The 15,178-nt window shown below is 43.0% G+C and overlaps 1 protein-coding gene across 1 annotated transcript in view; it reads left to right on the top strand.

The window, feature by feature from the left end:
• Positions 1-15,178, top strand: part of AOX1 (aldehyde oxidase 1) — a 90,769-nt gene that overhangs the window by 62,192 nt on the left and 13,399 nt on the right. The window contains 4 exon segments of the mRNA NM_001303261.1: positions 1,146-1,373; positions 9,713-9,808; positions 12,464-12,592; positions 13,666-13,740. Of these exon segments, the coding sequence (NP_001290190.1) occupies positions 1,146-1,373; positions 9,713-9,808; positions 12,464-12,592; positions 13,666-13,740 (528 nt within the window).

The raw sequence follows: 15,178 nt of genomic DNA, 5'->3' as shown, positions 1-15,178 counted from the left end.
AGAATAGCCACCTTAAAAACACCGCCTTCCCCAAAACGGCTATAGTGTACTAATTCACAGTCTTCCTCTTACATTGACCTAACAGTTTTTTTTTAGGTGTGGAAGGGAGGTATGTATTTGTAATGGTTCTGTCAGCAAGCTTGGGGAGGTAAGTGGTCACTACTGCTAAGAGTTTTCTCACCTGAGAATGTGAAATACTTGGCACCTTTGGTTTTCAACTGGGGCATTGGTCGTCAATTCTGGGAATACAGGAAAAATTCCACTCAGCACTTCAGACACCCTGGAATGGAATCTTTTAATTTGTTCTTCATCCTAGATAGTGGTTATGTTTAAACACACTTTCTTTTTGGCGGGGGGGAGGGGGGGTGCGCCCTGGTGGCACAGTGGTTAAGCATTTGGCTGCTAACCAAAAGGTCGGCAGTTTGAATCCACCAGCTGCTCCTTGGAAACCCTATGAGCAGCTCTGTTCTGTCCTATAGAGTCACTGTGAGTCAGAAATGACTTGATGGCAAAGGGGTTTTTTTGTTTTCTTTTTTTCATATTTTTTGTTTTGAAAGTGGGCAGTTACCTTGCCACAGCCTTTGAATAATCCAATTCATGTAGCCTGGAAATTAAGTTCAGGATTACTTTTTAGCAGATATTCACCATTGCAACTAGAATTAAGAGCCTATGTTGTGCCTGGTCTGAGCTGAGCTATATAAGAAATATAAGGAAAGGACTCTTTCCTTTAAATTTATATAAGAGCAGCATAAACCTGTTGCCATCAAGTCGATTCCTACTCATAGCGACCCTATAGGACAGAGTAGAACTGCCCCATACAGTTTCCCAGGAGTGCCTGGTGGATTCGAACTGCCGACCTTTTGGTTAGCAGCTGTAGCCCTTAACCACTACACTACTAGGGTTTCGAGGAGCAGCATAGAGAACATATAAGCATGTGCTTACACATTTAATAGATGCTCTGAGGTATAGGTGTAGGAGAGAAGAATATTATGCAGTGGGCATTGGGAAAGGCTTCGACAAAGAGTAATAAGTAAAATTCATTTTGGGTCTCACAGGAGGGGCAGAATTCAAATCTGAATAGGACGACAGTGAATGGAAGAGACTATGCTGATTTTTTCCTCTTTTAATTTTCTCTTCTTTTCAAGGTCCGAATGATAAACATGTACAAAGAAATTGATCAAACACCCTACAAACAAGAGATTGATGCCAAGAACCTGATCCAGTGTTGGAGAGAATGTATGGCCATGTCTTCTTACCCACTGAGGAAAGCAGCTGTAGAAAAATTCAACGCAGAGAATTACTGGAAGAAGAAAGGGCTGGCCATGGTCCCTCTAAAATTTCCTGTCGGCCTGTGCTCACGAGCTGCTGGTCAGGTCAGTTCTCCAGACACATGTAGGAATGTTACCTGGAAGAGGCCCAAACAAAACCAAAGCTGTTGAGGAAAGTTTCCATTAAATTGGATTAACCAAGTGATTGCAATGACCAGTTGTTAAATTTCAACAAAGTTGTGCTGAATTGAGCTAGCTTTACTCCAGTAGAGACAAGAGCCCCTCTGGGTTGATGAAAATGTTCTTTCTGGGAAATCAAGAGGCCCGGAGTCTACTTCCAGCCCAGGTATTAATCAGCTGAGTCAACTTGCTCTGGTCCTTTGGGCCCCAGATTGCTCATCTACAAAGAGGGTGGGGCTGGGTGACTTCCTGGGCTCCGATCCTTGTTTCTCTGTGATTTTGAGTTGCTGGACGATGAAACACAAATAGGAAACTGCAAGGCTTATTTGTACGCCCCTCCTCTTTTTGGTGGGTTTGGGTAGCATAAATTGAGAAAAGTAAATGATTTAAATAATTTTAAGGAAAATACAATTTTAGGGGTTTGTTTACCTCATAGCTGTTCAAAGTGTGACAAGGAGGACTGGAAATCTGCTCTTGTAGTTCAATTTCTTTAATTGATTGAATAAATCCCCTTGCTTGGTTGCTAAATTCCACTTGCTATTTCAGCCTCTTCATTCTTGAGTGAAACTTTCCTGTAGAAGCAGGTGAAGAACTGCTCTTCTCTAGCTCATCATATTGCAGTGGTGGGGACCCTGTTATGTATGAACCAGTGCTTCAGACTGGTTCATTCTGGTTTGACCCTGTGCTAAGAATTTGCATTTCTGCTCCCAGATATACTGAACCAGGATCTACTTTTTTTTAATTGATAAGAATTTATTCACAAAAAACTAGAAATACAAAGTGTGCTAACATACCTAATACATCAATACATAAAGGCAAAGTGCAATAAAATATTTAATACTTTAATATTCACCCAGTTCAAAGCTGCAGAGTTGCTATAACATTATATAAAATAAACATTTTATTATAAATACAGATTTAATTCATACATAATTATATAGTTCATTAAGAAACATCACCGTAATAAACCATAATTACAGCTAGTTGAAAGAATGTTGTAAGAATGATGTTGAGGCAATGTCTGACCCCCTCTAACTTCACAAGCAGAAGGAGAGTCAGGATCAACAGCCCAAGGCTGATTCTTATGAGCCAGAGGCATGAGGCATGTCTGCATGCCTCTACTCTCTGCCATGTTTATCAATTCTGACAACTGCCCTTCCCACAGCATTCTCTACATCTCTGCTGGGTTCGATATTTCATTGCAGTGGCCACACAGAACTCAGAGATCATGCTTATGATTACAGGGTTTATTAGGGAAATAACAGGTTATAAGTCAGGTTCGGGAACACTCAGGATACAGTTCTTCCATCAGGAAAGCCTCTTCTCAGCCATGCCTGCAGGTACGCCTCTCTCTGGCCCCTCGGCATCTGCCCTGCTCAGGCAAGTGTTATAAAGCTCTTTTAGCTCCGCTGATAAGCACGCTGAGGCACCGCACTCTGCCAGTAAGTCTCAACCTGAAAACGCTCACCTCTAGCTCTGTGGGTCGGCAAACCTAGCTCCCCCAAGTGCCCAGAGGCACTGTACACCGCCAGCAATCCTTCTACCCAAAGGCACTCAGCTTTCTTGCTGCTTCTGCAGGTTTCCTGCCAGTCCCCTGTTCTGCAGTCCCTGTTGCTACCATTTCTCTGCCACGGCTTCTTGCCGTCTTCAGTGTTACAGCTCTCTGTCTCTCTCTCAGTCTTCTAATTCCAGGAGGGTCTCAGCACAGGAATCCCAGATCCAAAGGGCACATTCCACTCCTGGCTCTCCTTCCTTGGTGGCGGTGAGATCTTTCTTCTGCTCTGGAATCGGCTCTCTTTTAAGCCTAGCTGGATGGCAAAAGTGACCAGTCCCCTTAGTGGGCTACAATTACCTTATTTGCACAGTCCCACCCAATCACTTGGGTAGGAGTTATAAGATAATGGCGAGAAAGGCCACACAAAAGTGATCCATTGCACAGTAAATGTCCTCTAATATTTTTTCATTTGAGCCATCCCTGTTGTCTTACAATATTAATTTCAAACCTTAGAAAGCTCTCTCAACACCAGCCTGAGTAGCTGGTGCACCCAGAGCTAACATAGCAATTTCATATAACTGGGGATATTGTAAATGGCTTCTTTCCAAAATTCAAGAGTACGTTTTTTTCTTTCAACTCTTTGTATACTATCAAAGTTTGTTAATATAGAGTCAATATTAATATTACAGCCATTTGATCTCAATTTAATTTTTTCTTTCATTTTGAGAAATAATTCCATCTCATCAACATCATCATTTAAAATAATAGTATTTCCTGAATTGCTTTCTTTTGTTACACTTTCATTATTGATCCTTTTCAGAATTTCTATCGTTTCCCAAATGCTTTATAAATGTAATATGACCTTCACCTAATATGCTATCATTTTCTTTTTCTTCCTTTTTTTTTTTTTAATGGCTTGGCAATTCATTTTATTGTGGTTTAGGTGAAAGTTTACAGAGCAAATTAGTTTCCCAAACAACAATTTATACCCAGCTTGTTTTGTAACATTGGTCATAAACCCTTGAATGTGTTAGTACTTTCGACCCTTCTTCTCTGGGTTCCCCGTGTCCATTCACCTAGCTTTCCTGCTCCTGCCTTCCTTCTGAACTTTGCTTTTGGGCAAATGCTACCCTTTAGGCCTCATATATTTGACTGTTCTGAGGTATAGTGATTCCTCACTGGTGTTATTATTCATTTTATAGGCCTGTCTATTGTATGGCTATAATGTGATCTCCAGGAGTGATTTCAGTTCGAAGTTTGAAGGGTATCTATGGGCTGTAGTCTCAGGGCTCCCATCAGTCTCCTTCAGACCAGTAAGTCTAGATTATTTATGAGTTTGAATTTTGTTTTACATTTCTCTCCCACTCTGTCCATGGCTTACTATTATGGTCCCAGGAAGAGCAGTTGGTAGTGGTAGCTGGGCACCATCTAGTTCTTCTGGTCTCAGGCTAGTGGAGGCCTTGGTTCATTTGGTCCGTTAGTCCTTTGGACTAATCGTTTCCTTGAGTCTTTGGTTTTCTCTACTCTTCTTTGCTCCAGACAGGAAGAGACCAATTGTTGGCCACTCCCAAATTTTAAGACCCCAGATGCTACCCTCCAAGATAGGATGTAGAAAGTTGTCCATATGGATTATGATATGCCAATTGACCTAGATGTTCTCCAAGACTCTGGTCCCTAGCCTTCAAGCCCAGTATCTCAGCCCCAGAATGTGTATGGTTATGGCTAAGAAGTTTTCATGACTATGCCCCCCGTGCGTACTATTGCATACATGGGTACATTGACAGAATGTACACATACATGTGTACGTGGGTGTACTTCCATATGCCCTACCACCCCTGTTCAGCTTACATATCCCCTACACCTGGGGATCTTGTTAAAATGTAGATTCTGGAAAGGCAAACCCTCAGCAAGGAATTGAACCAGAAAGTACTGGGTTGAAATCCTGGTTCTTACTTAAGTAAGCTGTTGTCACTGCCTTTGCAGAATTCATACCTGTGGCTGAGCCATGAGGAAGGCAGGACAGGTGTGTTGAGTGATGTCAGAATAGGGATAAATGGGTGGTGGAGTTGTGAGTGGAGCGTGTGTATGTTGTAGAGGGAGCAGATAGCCAGGAAGAGTGGGTAGGATAGTCCTTCCCTGGTCCCATCCTCATCCATTGGCCTGACTAGCCTGGCTCAGCTTTGGTGTGTGGGTCTTTGTTAGAGTATTTGCATGCAGCCATGATTTCAGGCAGGTGCTAGCTCGGAGAAAGATCATAACCACACAAGTGGCAGCTTTCTCACTCCTTGCCTGTTTACGATGGCAAAGAGAAGCACGGAGCCATTTAGTCATCCGCTCACGATTTACTCAGATGAGGGAGGCAGTCAAGAGCCTGTGGCTGAGGAACAAAAGCAAATGCAGGAAGGGAGGGGGGAAACACTACTGCTGGGAGCAGGGTTTGCCAACAGGGAATCTTGGTTTTCAATCTGGGGATAAACTGATTAGCTGGCAGCTGGCAGAGAGTCAGTCTGGGCCATCTGTCCGTGAGCAGACTGGCCAGGACAACAGGAGGAACAGTCCCTATTGCTGACGAGTCCTCTGGTAAGCCTTGAGCCTTAACGGCTGCTGTTACTTAGTTTCCCTCCTCCACCTTAGGCCAGGTCTGCCTTGTCTAACTCATCAGAGTCTCCCAGGAAATAGCTAAAAAATAATAATTACTGAGCACCTAGTATGCTGTAAGCCCTTTTAGAGTTTATTCAACCTCAGGGTCCTTCAGCCCTCGGGGCAAACTATAAGATTTGTATCTTCATTTTAGCCTTGAGAAAATGGAGACACAGAGAACTTAAATAGTGTGCCTCAGAGCTCACCTCTGGTGAGAGATGGGGCCAAGGATAGAACTCAGGTCTGACTGGCTCCAGAATTGTGCTTTGTCAGTGGCATCAAGCTGTCTCCCCAAAGCGCCTGAGGTGGGAACTAAGGTGAGATTCAGCTCTGGCGGAAGAAATCTAGACAACATCCAGCAGTACAAATTCATTTTCAAAAGTTACTGGGATGCCCCTTTCTAGGAAACAGAATAGCTTCTGTGCTTAAAATATTTCTTTAGGGTTTGAATCACAGAACTGAAATCAGTCAAGCTGCATCCTGGTAGACAGGTGCTGAAATACTATCCTGCAACAAACCAAATAGAGGAGGGAACTAGAAATGAGGTTTGAGTGCCTTTTGTGTTTAAGGCACTGGGCTGGGTGATTTGTAATCTCCCACTTGATTTACCCTTATCTCATCCATGTTGGGTAGGTGGTATTATCTCTGTTTTATAGGAGAGAAATGAAGGCGTTGGTGGTTCAGTGGTAGAATTCTCACCTTCCATGCATGAGACCTGGGTTCGATTCCCTGCCAATGCACTTCATGCACAGCTGCCACCCATCTGTTGGCAGAGGCTTGTGTGTTTCTATGACGCTGAACAGGTTTCAGCAGCGCTTCCAGGCTAAGACAGACTAGTAAGAAAGGCCTGGCAATCTACTTCCTAAAATCAGCCAGTGAAAACCCTGTGGATTACAAGGGTCTGATCCAATCCACAACAAATCATGGAGATGGCTCAGGACCAGGCACTGTTTTATGCTGTTGTGCATGGGGTCACCATGTGTTGGGGACCGACTCAACGGCAGCTAACAACGACTAGAAGGAATACCTGAACCACAGAGAGATTCGCTCTCTTCCCTGGGGACATCCACCTAGTGAGCGGCAGAATAAGGATTTGATCTCAGGGCTGTCTGACCACAGGTCACATGTGTCTGCACCATCCCACACTGCCCTCCCTGAGCAGAAACAACCCTGGTGTTCACAACAGCTGAGGGGCTCAAACGTAGCTCCCTGACTTTATACTTAATTCCTAGACTATGAACACTGAAGGAGGCAGAGAGTATCTAATTCACCTCTGTATTTCCAGTGCCTTCGTACAGTGTCTGGCATAGAATAGGAACTCAACAGTTTGAATGACTGAGACATTAGGGGAATATGTGGGATTAAAGCAAACATTTCAACAATGCCAGCAGTCATTGCTTAAAGACTTACATTTCTCACACGAAGACCACTATTTACATCGGAGAACCACCTGTTCCAATGCTCCAGTTGTGCCAATTTTGTAGATGAAGCTTTGTGGAATTGTTCTTCGTGGTGTTGACAATGAACTATTCAGTGGTGCCACTTAACTGAACCAAATTCGAGGTTTTAAATGGCCTGAGGAGATTGCAGCAGCACAGGGAACAAATGACTCAGCGGTCTTTAATAGAAGTGCTGCCCCGACCTGCAGGCGGAGCGCTGTTGCCAGGGGGCCACACAGTGTAGGAGATGCACGGTCCACTGTAGCATAACTCAATCACTTGTGACAAGTCCCACTACAGATCACACCCACGCTCTGCTCACAGAGCCAAGGAGGCCAAATACAGGGTCTACAAGCTTAAGAAAGGGATCAGATGGCTATGCTAGTGCAAATTTATTTGTCAAACATTTATCGAGCCCCCACTACATGTAAGACTATGTTACATTCCAAGGGATGCCTTAGGAGGTGGTCCTTCCCTCAGAGGTCTCACATCTAGACAAATACAATGAAGTGCAATAGGATGGAGCCCAGGGGCTTCCGCTGCCGCTGACTGCAGTGCAGCCAGCTCTGGGCTCTCTGTGGCAGATCTTTATTATTTTGAAAATAATTACCAGGAGCACAAGATGATGTTTCCAGGAGTGATGAGTTAATAGACAATAAAACAGCCTCTGCTGTATCTTCCCAAGACTCTTGGCATAAGAATTACGGCTGTCATGACAACTTCTAGATTCCCAGGTCCTCCCTTGGATGGTGAATGTGCCTTTGTCCTTAGAGAAATAGTTCCTCTGTGTCCTCATCTGAGGCAGTGGTGGTTTAGCGGCAGAATTCTTGCCTTCCACATGAGAGACCTGGGTTCAGTTATCGTTCTGTCAGTGGAGGCTTGAACGTTGCTATGATGCTGAACAGGTTTCAACAAAGCTCCCAGATTAAGATGGAGTAGGAAGAAAGGCCTGGCGATCTATTTCTGAAAACCTTGTGGATCACAAGGGTCCAGCCAATCATGGGGATGGTCCAGGACTGGGTGGCATTTCATTCCATTGCGCCTGGAGTCACCATGAGTCCAGGGCCTGTTCAAGGGCAGCTAACAACAACAACCCCCATTTTCCCAATACAGTCCTAATCTGCTCACACCTGCTGTCAGCCAGAGGCTGCTTTCATGTGTCTTATTTGGAACGGTAAAGGCTTTTGCTTGTCATTCACTGCAGTAATGGGAGCCTTTGGATACCTATAGAGGGGCAGTGGTCCACAGCCCACAGGTGGCTGAGAAGGTCTTTCTGGTGGCGGAGAACTGACCTAGGGATACAAGCCTTTCCTTGGGACTATCTGGTGATTCACATGCAATTCCATCACCTTCTGCTTATGACCAGGCTTACTTACGGCTAATCGAAGTGAGCAACTAAGGCCTACTAAAATTTTACGTTTATTCAGTGAAATTAGTTTGTCACCAGAACTTTCTGAAGACTCTGACTTTACAAATTCTAGATTATTATGCCACTTTGCCTAGGAATTTAGATATTAGTAAACGTAGCTAACAGAGGGTTATCTTCAAGTGAACATTGGTCGGCCCCCAAGACAACCAGAAGTTGGCACTTCCCAGCTGAACAACTGCAATGACAGGCCTTGCAGGACCTCGTGAACCACCGTGGGATCCTTAGAAACATTTTCTCTAGGACCGTATGTTGTCAATATTGCTCTTACACTGGAGACTCAAAGCAAAGACACCATCCTTGTTTTCTGCAGTCCCTTGGAATCTTTCCATATCCCGTATTAGCATGGGCAGACTTCTAAGAAGGCACATTCTTATTAACTATAAAACATGTTTAGCTGAGAGTCTGAGTGTTTCTGATTACCAGGCAACTTTGATTCTGTGCTAACAGTTTGGTTCCTTCTGGAGCCACAGTTAGACAAGACTGCTTCCAAGTTCCCTTCCAACTCTGAAACTCAGTAATTCTGGTCCAGGATGATTTAGGATGGGCTTAACTCATTTTGGAAACCCTGATGGCGTAGTGGTTAAGTGCTACGGCTTCTAACTAAGAGGTCGGCAGTTCAAATCCACCAGGCGCTCCTTGGAAACTCTGTGGGGCAGTTCTACTCTGTCCTATAGGTTGCTATGAATCGGAATCGACTCGACGGCAGTGGGTTTGGTCCTTTTTTTTTTAGCTCATTTTGCAGCAAAAAATAACTGTCTGTTTGAAGGCCTACCTGTCCCATGCTTATTTGGATTTTTATTTGAGCTTTTATGCAACACACTTAAAACTATGAGAATATGTGTACACACAATTATCCTCCCTCTTCCCCAGCCTGTGTACCCTTATCTTTGCATTTTAAAACTGACCCTCTCCAAAAGAAAGCAGCCTAGAATGTTGCTGAGCCCCAGGGTGAGGGGATCTTTGGAGGTACCAGTGTGTTCAGATGTTTTCCTTAGGAAACAGTAGTGCAGGGAGCATACTCAAAGCTATCCAGGGACAAGATGGCCTTTTGAGGACAGCCTTGAGGCACCATTGTCCTGGCATTGCCCTGGTTCTGCTCAGTGTTCTCGGGGCAGTGAGCAAAAGGTCTCTGTATGTTTTTGGCAGGGGATGGGGGGCGGAAAGGAAGGGATTGTTTCCAAGAAAAGTGTTTTAATTGACGTGATATTTGATAGTGTCAGTCAAAAAGATCATGGGAACTGTTTTCCTCTTTTCTGCTTAGGCTGCTGCCCTGGTTCACATTTACCTAGATGGGTCTGTGCTGGTGACTCATGGTGGAATTGAAATGGGGCAGGGAGTCCATACTAAAATGATTCAGGTAAGAACACAAATAATTGGATTAAGCCGGGTATGTGTTTGTAGATAATGTGTGTGAGAGAAATAAAAAGAAAGAAGATAGAAGACATGAACTTTGACAATTTAAGCTACTAAACTATTAACAGAAACTGGTAAACAAGCCAGTTTTGTAACTGAGCTTCCCAAAATAATGTGGCCTAAAAAAAAAATTTTTTTTTTTTCTTTCAAGAATCTTAGGTTTTATTGCTAAAGAAAATTGTGTATTTATTTACTGCTTTCCTTTGGCTATATTAACAAGTGAGTTTTCCTTTTGAGCCTTTGTTGGGCAATAAAAAGATGTATAAGTTCTGACATATTGTGTTATCTCTTGCTTTTTTATATTAAAGACTCAGAACAATAGATTGTATAAATCGCATTTAATATTTCTAACCAAGCTTTACCACTTTTATTTTGGTTTACCTGTTCTAGATTAATTTTTAGCTACTGTTTACATACCTCTAATCGTAATAGTAATGTTGTAGATTGTAAACATTTTGGGAGAGGCAGAAAAAATTAAAGAACAAAAAAAAAGACCATATGCAAATTTTACCATTTAGCAGTAATCACTGTTTTGGATTTGTCTTTCCATCATGTCTTTTTTTCTTTTCCAAAAAATCACTAATATGCTGTTTATATCATTTTGTAGCCTTTTTTTCCATCTATCCATATATAAAGTGAGCACTTTCTCCCATCCAGGGCTTCGAACATGTTCATTCCAGTTCAAACTCCTGCTGAGAATTTGCATTTCTATCCCAGATATACTGAATCAGAATCTGCAGTTTAACAAGATTCCAGGTGATTCTTACATATAATAAATTTTGAGAACCGCTGCTCTACTGGAGGCTCTCCGATTTGGTCCCTAACCGGCACCATTAGCATCGCCTGAGAACTTGTTAAAAACCCGTAAACAAACCTGTTACCATTGTGTCCATTCTGACTCATAGTGACCCTCAGCAGGGGTTTCGGCTGGAACTAACCAGCTTGAAGCCCTGCTCCTGTCATTAAGAATTCCTCACAATCTTGATTTTTAGTGAATGGGTGTATGTATAATCTATTTAACCTTCCCCCGATTGTTGAACACTTCAGTGAATATTCTTGTACATAAAGTTATGATTGTATTAATGATTATTTTCTTAAAATAGATTCCTAGAAGTAGAATTTCTGGGTCACAAGGTGTGAGACACAGGGTATGACCCATATTACCAAATTGTTTTCTGGAAAGTATCCATCTCATTACACCAACATTGAATGTTGTCTTACGCTGGGTTCTCTAGAACAGCAAAACCAGCGAAGTGCATATCTAAATATATATATATAGAGAGAGAGAGAGAGAGAGATTTATTTCAAGAATGGCTCATGCAATTATGGAGACTGTCAAGTCTCAAGTCTGTGGGTCAGGTGGCAGGCTGACGGCTGTTCCTGACTCATGTGGTTGCAGGGGCTGACAAAACCTAAAATCTGCAGGTCAGGCATCAGGCTGAAGGCTTCTCACCTTCCAAGAACTGGAGGTCAGAGGATGATGAGACAAATGCAGGATCGAAAGAGTGAGCTTTGCCAAAACATTAGTTTATATCATGAATGCAGGCCACACCCCCAAGGAAACTCCTCTTCCAACTGATTGGCTGCTCACATCAGATCACAACATGGGAGATGATACATAGTGTCTGCCAGACCACTGAGAATTTTAGCTTAGCCAAGATGACACATAATATTAACCATCACAAATGTTATGGATATTTTTAAATCTTAGGTAATTTGATAGGTGAGTGATAGTATCTCATTATTGGTTTAATTTGCATTTTTCTGATTATAAAGATGTTGAATATATATTTTGTTTCCTGTTATCAGCCACTTGAGAATTGTCCATTCATAATGTTCCCCACTTTCATGGTGTTTTCTGTGTTTTCCTTATTGAGCCACCAGAGACCTTTATGTCCTAAGTCTGTGCTCTCTGTGTATCCAGTCTTCTGGAAAGCAAGGGTTATAGAAGGACTCTGTATGCCGGTGTCCTTGAAGCACTTGTGGGCAAATTCTATTAAGCCGTACTGCTAGGGGGAAAGAGGAGAATTTTAGGTCAGCTCAAGTTAGCAATATAATTTTGCTCTCCACTACTAAAAATAACGGAAGACTAAAGCAGCTGGTTAAGTCCTTACGTCAGCGTGCAGCCCAGGTGCCAACTCCTTCCCTGTACGTCTTGGTGCTGCTTGCTTTTCCAAGCCCTTTGTCCTTTCTCCTAAGGAGTGCTCTTTTTTCTAGTCACAAGAAATGCATCTCCTATGGTGGACAAGGCCAACTTTGCTAGAATTTCCCAGAGTATAGTGGCAGCAGAGGCCTTGAAGTTGTTATTTCATAATTATAAAGACATAAAATGTTTCTTCCTGCCTGATTGTGGTGCCTCAGCTCCTCTTCCTGAAGCTATTGCACAGGAGGAAATCAAAGGAAAAGAAAGTGAGCTCAACGTTTGAGGTCTAGGCTGGCTACAGAGTTTTTAGAAAAGAGGAACTTTGTGTGGTTATTTGCTAACAGAAATTCGTGCTTCTGCACTCTGGTCCCCATTGTGCATAGGAGGGCTTCTCACATGTGCTGGTCTATTATAACCAGAGTTCTGCATTTAAAAAGAAATACTTCTACAATCCAGGTGGCCAGTCGTGAATTGAGAATGCCAATGTCAAATGTTCACCTTCGTGGAACAAGCACAGAAACCATCCCTAATGCAAATATCTCCGGAGGGTCAGTGGTGGCGGATCTCAATGGGTTGGCAGTAAAGGTAAAAATCACCATCCTAATCACTGATCCCGTGAGGGTTAGTGGAGCTGAGAAGATGGTGCACCTTAACCTGTCTCTTATCTCCTTCCCACAACCTTTCGGTGAATGCTGCTCCTTCCAGTCTCTCTGGCTCAGTCAGTGGTACCACATACAGTGGGTCTCCTGGGCTGGAAACAGCGTCTCTTTTTTCTCCCTCACTCCTGACATCTAACTGGTCAACAGGTTCTTTCAGTTCTACCTCGGTGTTATATCGATATCACTGCTTCAGTTCAGACTCCCACCTTTGCCCAGGGCCACTGGCTTTCTGTCTCTCCACCACCAGCTTCACTGCCTTTCACTCTGTCTTCCATACCACTGCTAGAGTGAACTCATCCACAAATCAAAGCTGACCATGCTGTGTTTAAAAACACTGGCTTCTAGTTGACCAGTGGTTTTCCTTTTAAGTCCGGACTTCTTAGCGCGCCATCTAAATCCCTTACGATCTGGCCCCCATCCTAGATGGTCTGTTTTGAAGCCTAGCTCACAAACTGTTTACACCCCCTTCTTACAGGGCTGGTTTCTTCTTTCTGCATGTTCCCCTGGGCCTCTTAAATAAGCCTCTGTAAGGGTTTATATCATGTTGTTTTGAAATTGTTGTTTGCATGTTTATCTCTCCACTAGACCAGGGTTTCTGAATCACGGTGCTGTTGACATTTTGGGCCGGGTAATTCTTTGTTGTAGGAGGCTGTCCTGTGCATGATAGGATATTTCACGCACCCCTGGACTCTACCCAGTAGATGCCAGTAGTACCCACTCCCCAATAGTGAAAATCAAAAATGTCTCCAGACATTGGGAAATGTTCCCAGCTTGAGAACCACTGCACTAAACTATGAGCTCAAGGCAGAGACCAGTACATGTAGCAAGTTAGAGCTCAGAGTCTGACATGGACTGCCAGGGTTCAAATCCTAGCACTGCTGTTTACCAGCTATCTGAACTTGGACACAGGCCTTGGTTTGCTTAATAAATGTGATGCTGATCTGTATGTTTTCTTTGCCATTTTATGATCATAATTTTAATTAAAAAAAATAATCCTAGGATGCTTGTCAGACTCTTCTAAAACGCCTTGAACCCATCATCATCAAGAATCCTCAAGGCACTTGGAAGGACTGGGTGAGAATCACTGTTTCTCTGTGTTTTATGTTAGAAAAAAAAGGAAGGGGGAGAGTGAGAGAGATATGTGTGAATTAAGTGTCTGCAGAAAGGGCATTTTAAAAGGTACTACAGTTGCATGGTGAGAAACAAGAGTCCCTTTGGCTGCTAGTCAGCGATTTGAACCCACTAGCCACTCTGCAGGAGAAAGATGTAGCAGTCTACTTCTGTAAAGATTTACAGCCTTGGAAACCGTATGGGGCAGTTCTACTCTGTCCTATAGGGTTGCTATGAGTCAGAATCAACTTGATGACAGTGGGTTTGGGTGGGTTGGCTCTCAGCATGTGGAAGTCCTATCATAACATGGTGGAGGAAGTCTTGCATCAGGAAAGAATCCATGGATTCTTTGGCTATTAGAGGAAAACCTAGTTCTTCTGTCCAGAACTCCTGTTTTAAGAAAGAATGAAGTAATGTTTCTTCCTATGGAACCTAGCCATTCTCTAGACAACAGCCTGAAATCTGTTTGTTCATCTCTGTGCTTCTGCTGTTCCTAAAATGGAAAAACAACACTAGAATCATTCTATAAAAATAAAAGCATGCAAGCACTCACTTAAAAATAGGAAGCCAAGACATCAGGTATGTGTTCAACGTGTACTAGGCACTAAATGGAATGGAAAGATATTCAACCACTTCCTTTGATCTACGTACAGTCTAGTTAGAAAACACACATTCTAAAATCAACTAGCAAGTTTTCAAAGTAATAGGCTGTAAAGTACCAGATGGTGTGGAACGGATTTCAATAAAGGCTAAGGGCATGTGTTGTGCTTACAGTTCCAGAGTGTCCGTCTTTGCAACATTAAAAGCACAGGTCTGGGGGAAGTAACATTTGAGGAGTCCTACTTAGAAGTGGTTCCAGATATTCCACAGAGTTAGGACTACAATTCATATTCATGGAAGCTCTCAATCCTCTCAGGGCATATTTATCTCTCCCATCTGCCTTTTGTGCCGCCTGAGCCCAGGAAGGCTGAGAGCCTGGCTGGAGAAAGCTGGAGAGAGATGCAATATGAGAGAGTTAGTTCTCCACCACCATGGAATGGTATCACTCAGCCCAGCCTCTTCTCTAATGTTAGCACTTATCACCTTCTTTCCTCTCAGGCTTGGGGTCTTGGACAGATCTCCCCATTTTGCTGTCTAGTAGTCAGCTGTGTGCACTGCAGTGAGGAGAACTTTTGGTGTAAATGGTACAACTTAGCAAAATTATTCTCCACTCCTAAGACTATTGTGGATACATGATATTAAAATTAAATGCCCAGCCAACCATTGTTTCCTGAAATATCCTGTGTTAATAGGTTAAGTCTTTCCAGATGACTGAGTGAAGTTCTTTATAAGCAAAACACTATAGTCCAGTCTATAAGTGTTGCCCCATAGAGTTTCTAAGGTACTACAGCAGACATTTATT

This window comes from Loxodonta africana, chromosome 6, assembly GCF_030014295.1.
Source record: "Loxodonta africana isolate mLoxAfr1 chromosome 6, mLoxAfr1.hap2, whole genome shotgun sequence".
Lineage (NCBI taxonomy): Eukaryota > Metazoa > Chordata > Mammalia > Proboscidea > Elephantidae > Loxodonta > Loxodonta africana.
The sequence above is the reverse complement of the archived record's forward strand: the minus strand, read 5'-3'. Positions and strand labels throughout refer to the sequence as shown.